General features: G+C 36.1%; 1 protein-coding gene across 1 annotated transcript in view; it reads right to left on the reverse strand.

Annotated features, from left to right (window-relative positions):
- LOC107088619 (E3 ubiquitin-protein ligase MARCH2-like) overlaps positions 1–6209 on the reverse strand; it is a 10135-nt gene extending 3926 nt beyond the window's left edge. The window contains exons 1-4 of the mRNA XM_015380903.1: positions 5935–6209; positions 2413–2700; positions 2115–2310; positions 1701–1910 (exon numbers count right to left, since the gene is read on the reverse strand). Coding sequence (XP_015236389.1) covers positions 1701–1910; positions 2115–2310; positions 2413–2597 — 591 coding nt within the window. The 5' untranslated portion in view covers positions 2598–2700; positions 5935–6209. The remainder of the gene's footprint in view (positions 1–1700; positions 1911–2114; positions 2311–2412; positions 2701–5934) is intronic.
- Between the last annotated feature and the right edge of the window lie 2419 nt (positions 6210–8628).

Here is an 8628-nt window from a genome sequence, read left to right on the forward strand (position 1 = left end):
ATAGGGCGCACCGCACATTTTGAGGGGAAAAAAAGACGTTTAAGTGCGCCTTATAGTCGTGAAAATACGGTAAATCTAATGTAGAAGGCATCCGTTTAATGAAAAAGCATTACTGTACAATTTTGGGAAATAAACTCTCCCCTTGATTTGAATAAAGGAGGATCACCTTTCTCTCGCTCCCTGAACTGCAGATCAACTTTGTAGCATGTTTAATAACCCCAAAGAGAGGTTTGACACTGGTTTATTTCCAGAAATGGCATATGACTTACTAGGAACCACATTAAGCACAGCCAGTGATATAAAACTAGCTACTTACCACCAGAGTTACCTTCCATGCTGGTCGTAACTTAAGCTTCTCTCCGGAAGCATCAAAAACACAGCATTTGTTCAAATGTATGCCATGTTGTGTGTGCAGGTTTTTCTGCATGTTGGATGCATTTCCTCCCGCGGATGTAATTGCCACTTTGCAATGATTGCAAAGTGCCTTGTTGCCATCTTTCTCCTCCTTAAAATGAAGCCAATCTTTCAATCACTTTCACCTCCTTTGTTTTGCTTTTCTAGACTTACGCCTGGTTACGCCGTGCTGAATGTCGTGTGGGTAACTTGCGTAAAAAAACGTCACGCAAGTCATGCTGCGCAGAGATAGGCTCTGGTGCTGCCTTTTATCGTTAAGAGAATCGTTAAGCGAGGTGCCAAACGGTGCCATGGAATTGGAACACACGGAACCAGTTCTGAACCGGAACCGGTTTTCAATTCCTATCCCTAGTCTCAGCGTTATCGCCCACCTCACTCTTCTAGCTGGTCCATCTTCATTAGTCGTTTTCCACAATGGTGATCATACAAACAAAACAAGCCGGTAAGGTATCAAACAGGAAATGCACGTAGTGTGGACCACTTATTGGAGCTGAGGAACCGTGCTAGTGTGACGTGTAAACGGCCGTGAGAACCAAGATCGGCACGGTTATATGATCCAAGCTCGGTCCGAACTTGGCACGTTTCAGGGCTGTAAAAATGGAACAGAACCCTAAATGGTGTAATACAAAACTCTTGCTTTTTAGGGAGAGAGTATGAACTAAGCAACTCTTTAAAGTTTGTGATGTACAAAACACAACAACACATGAAAATGGGGATCTGTTCAGATACATTTAAGGACCCCGGCCCAAATGTTAAATACTGCATGCAGCAGAAGACTAACCCAACGCACAGCGCCCTGTAACAAACCTGGAGTTGCGTCATCAAGCTCTATGGAATGTTTTTGACAACAAAGACAGGAAAGCTGTTGAGAGTGGATGGGAGGATGGCTGGACCTGAGCTCTGATCAGAGGTTAAGAGTCCAATACAACTCTGACCATGAGCAAACTGAGAAAAAAACTGAAATACATCCAATAGAAAATATTTGGCAAAGCCTAAAGATATTCACAGATGTTTCCTCACACTCTGAGTTTAAACCATTTGTCACAGAGTTCGATTTATAGTTCAAACCTATTGGGGAGATTCCCCAAAAGACTAAATTCCAGTAAAATGGGGCTCCTCACTGAGATGGATCATTTTCATACTATCTCTCGATTATGTGTGACTTTAAGAGGCTGTTTCACATAAAGTCCAAATGAAATACAATGAAGTCTGCTGTTATAGTGTGACAAAACGTGTAAACGTTCAAGAGTTTTAAATAATATTGTGGTAATCAAGTATGTAGTTACCAGTGTCCAGAGGATGTAGATGGTGAAGAGGGCGATGGTCAGAGCGATAAGCCCAACAGCTTCAAGTCGGCTTTTCAGCTGCAGATGGTCCTGGGCCCCTCTGAGACACAACCACCCTGAGATAGCCGCCAGGGGTGTGATGAGAAGGAAGCAGGCCATGTCACACAGCAGGGTGCGCTTCTCACTGCGAGGCCCGGGGTCCTTCAGCCACTGAACAGGAAGATGAAGAGCTTATTGTAACTCAAGGTCAGCTGCTATTTGAGTAAACTCATACATCTGTTCCTAATAAATAATATGCACAAATTTCTGTGTGAAGACAACTAATTACTACAGTTCCAGATAAGACCACTTTCTTAAAAACTACAACAAAAAAGAGATCTGAAACTCCCATCAGTACAGAATGGTCCCTCTAACCTGTGTCAGTGGCTGTGGCCTCCGTTCGATGGTGAACTCTGTGTGACAAAGTTCACAGTAGCTGGTGTTAGAGGAGGACAGCCACTTTTCTAGGCAGCTCTTGTGCACTTTTCCCAGAGTACCAGTGCAGTCGCAGGGTGAGAGCAGCGTCTCCCCTCCAGCTCCCTCATGACAAATTCGACACATCCCCACATCGCTGATTCCACATCCGGGACATTGCAGGAGGATAAAAAAAAAAAAAATTATGTGAGCAACATTTTTGTGCTTTATTAGAGCCACATGTGAGCTTTACACTTACCTCTGCAAGCTCACAGCTTTGACAACAGTGGAAAGTGGGCGGCCATCTTTAGCCGTAACCTTGGCAACGTACTGGGCCTGTGTAGTAGAATCAGACTCCTCTGAATCCTTAGAGGCATTAGTCTCAGTGTTCCCAGAATAATCGCAAAGGGAGCCGGGGAGCTGGCAGCACCCTGACGAAGACATGGCTCATCTGGGGTGGAAGGAGTTGAAAATACTGGCAGAGGCGACGGTGGCTGATCCCAAAGTAGATGTGCAAGATGTGACGCCTCAATCTTCTCTGATCCACCTACAAGCAGAATCCCCAGGAGGACATTAACAACACAAAAGGCATGCATCACATTTAAAATATAAAAATTCAAATCAGGACCATTTGATCAAATGCTCCTGCTGCTCAGCTGCCATCATGTCATTAATCTTACGCTTTGAATTAAGCACTGAAAGCATTCGCCTTTTCCAAGATGGAGTCACTTCAATATTCATCTTAAATAGGACTTGGGAGATAATTCTTGAATTGGAGTTCGTCTCTTACAGATATTTTAAGGCTGATATCAATTAACTTGACATCGGTGTAACTGATACCAGATTTGTGCTGCAAACATAAACACCACATGTTATCAAAGCATGGCTTTTGAATGAACAGATACAATAAAAAACAATTTGAATGTTGGAGCTGACCTAAGATAGCAAATGGGCTCAGACAACAGGTTCCTGCTGGACAGGTAAGTAAAATATTGTCTTAAATGCTGGCAGCCAAATGCAGCACTTAAAGTTCAGGAGGAATTAAGCTTGTAGCAATCACATTCAACAGAAAATACCAACATTTAGGTAGTATTGAACTATGATTACCTCTGTCAACAACATCAATTTATCATGTGCAAACAGCTACCTAACTACTATGGAGAGCCATTTCATTCTAAATTAAATAAATACTGCCATGACATTCACAAAATCTTCATGAAATAAATAAAATAAAAATGTCAAAATAATTGTTATCTTACTTTATTCTATTAAATTTTGAGATTGTTTTATTTATTCAGAGATGTATTAATTACATAATTTCTTTGATTACTCACTTCATAATGGATTATTATTTTGTGACACTTATTTTGTAAAGCTAATTTACATATTCAGCGACTTTAATTTTGATAACTCCGTTTTTCATGTAAGCCACTTTTATTTCATGTTCTTATATTCAAATAATGAGGCGGGGCTTTGCAGAAACTGAAGTACTGCAAGCACGATGACCAATTAGATTAAAGTATTCCTTCTTGCTGAACTCTGCTTGTTCCCGTTACTACCCAATCCATACCGGAAGCACGATCCGTACCATCAGCTCATTTGCACATGTGCAAACAGATATTCATCCAGACCGTCATAAATAATGTAATTATGGTACTAAAAATACTTATTTCTATCCTTAAATCGCAAAGAATACTTAGATGCATATTTTAAAAAAAATACATTTTTTGAGCCAATTGGATACTTTTTACATTCACTGCTTGTCTGAGATCATCGGTCCGGCAAAATATGATTACACCGTTTGTATCTGCATTTTGGCTGTTTCTTTCTTTAAATTATGCATTGTATACCTTACATTTAAAATGAAAGGAAAAATTAAACTCGGGGAAAAAAAAACTAAACTTATATTAACTTATACTTAAATGAAAAGCAGAAAGAGTTAGCTTCTGAAGTAGCATTGGATCCCATTTCCGGGACAGATCTGGCACAGACGAGTAATATTTTTCTCAATATGTTTGAGATGCTTCTGTTTTCAGACTTTGTAAATCAGTTAAATAAATACAGAAAGATCAGAAGCATTCTTCAAAATGCAGCAAAAAAAAAAAAAAAAAATCTGCATTAATTATTTTCTTCTTCTCCTGTTAAGAGAAGCTACTTTCGAGCTGCTTTGTGTTTCACTCCCGCATCACTGAACTCCACCAGCAGATAAAACTTGCCCCCTCAATTAAATATAACATGAATTAAAAGGAGCCTAAAATGAAGAAAGGAGTTAAAAAATAAAAATAAAGTAGTTTCCCAAAATAATAAAATATTACACCATTATGAACTATAATATGTAATTAATAGATCTTTAAATGAATAAAGAATATTGAAAAATAATAAAAAATAAATATGCTAAACATTATTTTAACATCTATTTTTAATTATTTCATGAGGATATTTATTTATTAAATGTAATATTTATTGACAATTTATCAATAGCAGTATTTAGCTAATTTTGAATGAAACCGCTCTCCATAGACAAGACATTACTGCTTTAACCATCCCAGACTCTCATATAGTATATGCTTTTTTTTCTTCTTTTAAACCTTAAATATGTAAGAGGATCAAATATGTGTGCAGGTGCCATCTAAGTCATTAGTACAAATTGTGTGTTAAGTATAATCAAGTTAAGTAAAGCCCAGCCCTTATTTTAGATTTCTTATTTCAGCTTTTGTGTGAGGAAAAAAATCAGCTCTTGAAAAGAATAATAGTAGGTTTTATTGAAGTAGAACAGTAAATACCTACATTTCGCCTTTAAAAAAGCTTTCTTTTAGGATTTAACAGCTGAAATTTATATGCAAAAGCCTGGCAATCAGTTCCTTTTCTGTTTGATGTTCATTTGACATTTCTGTAAAAAGCAAAAAAACTGCAATGCTCTTTTAAAGGCTCCTTTAGATCAACATATTTTTACAATTCTTAAATAAAGACAGTATGAACTGTAATCTGTCAAATACTATACAACTGTACATGGAATGCCAACTTGCAATACCAAATCAGCACACATTAGACAAATGGCATAAACATGCAATGTGCTCCTTAATCATTTTAATAAAATTTATGATTTATTTTTAAATCCTTGTCAGTGTATTTAAAATCATATCTATCTAAATAGCACAAAAGGGCTAGAGTTAAAATTATAAAAAAAGAAGTAACCAATGATCCGGGAGGTTTAATATGGACCACCTTGAATCACAAACACTGGAAAAAAGCTTCACTGGTGGTGACAGTTTTTGTTTTTCAATCAGATCCTGATAACTTTTATGGGATGGCTTTAGGTGCTCGTGTCACAGTCAAACTGTAAACCTGTAGTTTTCCTAAAATAACCTTCTAGTTCAAATACTCAAGTCGTTAGCAGCTTTAGGACGTCAATGCGAAAACATTTGGTTATGATTAATGCTGAGCTAACCAGGGCAGCAGGATTTATTTCCTTTCGGTTCCATATACTGAAAACAAATCCTCCAGCTTTATCAACACACGGAAAGTGAAGAAAAATAAACAAATGTTTACATTTTGAGGCTTTATTTCATGATTGGCCGATATAAATAACACACCCAGCACTAATTATGCTCAGCTGACAGGAGCTTGGCTGGTAATAACCGATAACACTATGTATACAGGAACGATAATACTACAGGCTGTAATTAGGCAACAGCTACAAAATTATCAGGAATTTGACGTTAAAATGAAAAAATATAAAATGCAAAGGTGGAAAATATGTCTAAATAGTAAGTGTACTTACCCAGTGACGGCCTGCCTTTTCTTCGCTTGGCCTTCAGATAACTGAACAGCCTAGCTACGATTTATGACACTAAAGCTAAGGCAAAGGTTGACGGTACGAGGGGATACAGAGGACCACCATACACATTGTATCCTCCCCATGTCGGGTTGTTTGGGTAACTCAGTTGGAGTCGTTCAGGAAAAGCGGATTAAAATCCATCCGTTTCAGCCAGAATCGCTAGACACAGCTAACGGGGCTAGCTGGCTAGCAACAGGCAAGTCTCGGCATCCCTCAGCTGTGGGCTGGTCATGTGACCCGGTGCTGCGTTCGAGATCATTTGTGTTGTCGGAAATTTTTTAATAATTATTATTACTATTATTTTTAGAAAACAATAATTTACTTAGATTGCATTTTTAAATTAAATTAACCACACAAAAAAGCAACAAAAAAATCTAAGTCTAAATGTATTTAAAATGACAACATATTGTAATTTTTAATAAGCCGCAACATACATTTCACAATTAACCTATGCGCAGTAAACACTTAGGTAGTATTAATTCAGAAAGTTTTTTCATCGCAAAGCCGCTAGGTGGAAGCAATTAGCCAACTACTTAAGTGGAATTTACTGACACCTTGCTGTCAATCATACTCAATAAATTAGCTACATAGTTCACATTTTCTAAATAATATAATACCTTTAAAAAAAAAAGCATATATCAAACACTTTATTATCCAGCTCACATTAAATAAAATTAAATAAATTGGTGCTTTCATTATCTATAAGCAAAAATATAATCATAATTGACAGAAATAAAGTCTGGAAAACATCACCCTTTTTTTTTTACTTAGTGACTGAGTGAGTGAAATAAGTGAACTTTTTAATAATATCTTAATTCATTAAATGTGGCTGTATATTTGTATATCTGATATCTTCATGGGTGTATGTAAAAGTGGATAAAACATCAGTTAACCGCTACTGTATGGTGATTGAGGAATGCAATAATTTATTTCACATGGACTGAATTGGTTAGTTTTAATCAAAATAAATGAAAAAAAAAATTTTTTTCTAATTGTTTTGGGAATTCAGGCTGTATTTGACTGATAACCAGTGTGTTAAACAATTAAGAAAAAAAATGACAAAAAGTAGTAGAAATCCATAAGGAGGCAAATGCTTTTTCACAATGCAGGAACTAAGTACGATTTACACATGTATTTCAAGGGCTGAAATTTTGGATGATTATTTTAAATGCTATTATTTTCTTTCCAAACCATGTAGAAATTCTGCACAAAATAATGCAAATAAATCCTGCATGTATGTACATTCTGATTTTGCTTAAGGCGGGTGATTTTTCAGGTGGTTTTATGCAACAGTATCTATTTTTGGCGTGTCATTGAGCTGCATCTTTCTCAATACAACTTCTATTTCGGTTCATTTGAACTCAAATACAAACAAAGGAATGGACTTTAGTTAGACAGTTTGGATGCCTGACAATACTGGAAAAAAAAAAGGTAATGATGGACACGCTAATGTGCCACATTGCATGCTTCTCATTAGTAGGAGCACACCTATCAATAGAGTCAAAGTCCAACACAAATCATGAGGTCCGGCATCTCCACATGCATGGATATCATGGGACATGTGTTAGTGGACTTTAACTGGGACCACCATGGAAATGCACTGGCAAATCATTAACACAGCACAATCAGGATATTGTACGGATTAACTTTGGATTTTAACTTGTATGAAGAACGTATTTAATAAAAATATATGTAAAGCTTGTGTAATATTTCTTTTTATTCTGTTTGTTCGTTGAATCGATTGTGAATTATTAAATAAAACTTGTGTAACTTTTAAAAAATCAACCAAAATTGTCATTACATAGCTACAATGTTAAAATTCATTGTGGGAATCTAGCTAAGAACATCTAACCCTAACATATTTTAAGTCTGGTATCTTATGTAAGACTTTAGCATAACTGAATTAGGTAAATTAGGTAGTTAGTTTAGAAATATACTGCACTATATACTTTATTTTCTCTTTTTTTAACCAACTTAGAAGTTTCAATTCACGAAAAAATATATAATCTCAGAAAACACAAAACATAATTTTTCATTTCATTTGTTGAATAAAGAAATCTGGTCAAACTTCTGTATTTGTCTGGTTCTGAGTCAGCAAATAGTCTCAATTTACACACTACCACCACCATCTTTTATAGTTTCTATGATTCTTTCTTTCTAAAATTTTGTGCTGATTTTATGGCAAATTGCTAGATACTGCAAGATCAGTCTCCAATCTCAGATTAGCAAATGTTTCTCTAAAAGGTTAATGCCAGGCAGACATATTTGGTCCTTAGTACTCTCTCATTAATACTGTTATCTAAAACTAATTCCAAATACCGTAATAGAACTTTAACATGAACTCTGATTAACTAAGACAGGTGAGGCCTACAGTGAGATTTCTGGGTTCCCACTTCATATCCTTAATCTGATGTTGATTCACTCTTAAAATATTGTCCTTTATTGGAAAGGTTCAGCGTTGTTCAATCTTTTCCATGTTTGTGGAAATAAGTTCTCACTGTGGTTTACTGATGTTCCAAAATCCTAGAAATGGCTTGGTAACTTTTTTCAGGTTGATATCTGCATCTGGAATTTTGTTTCCTTCTTTATTCATGATTTTTTTTTATTTTAATTTTTTTATTCATAGATCAGAACACA

The sequence above is a fragment of the Cyprinodon variegatus genome, unplaced genomic scaffold (assembly GCF_000732505.1).
Source record: "Cyprinodon variegatus isolate N-32 unplaced genomic scaffold, C_variegatus-1.0 Scaffold224, whole genome shotgun sequence".
Classification (NCBI taxonomy): Eukaryota; Metazoa; Chordata; class Actinopteri; order Cyprinodontiformes; family Cyprinodontidae; genus Cyprinodon; species Cyprinodon variegatus.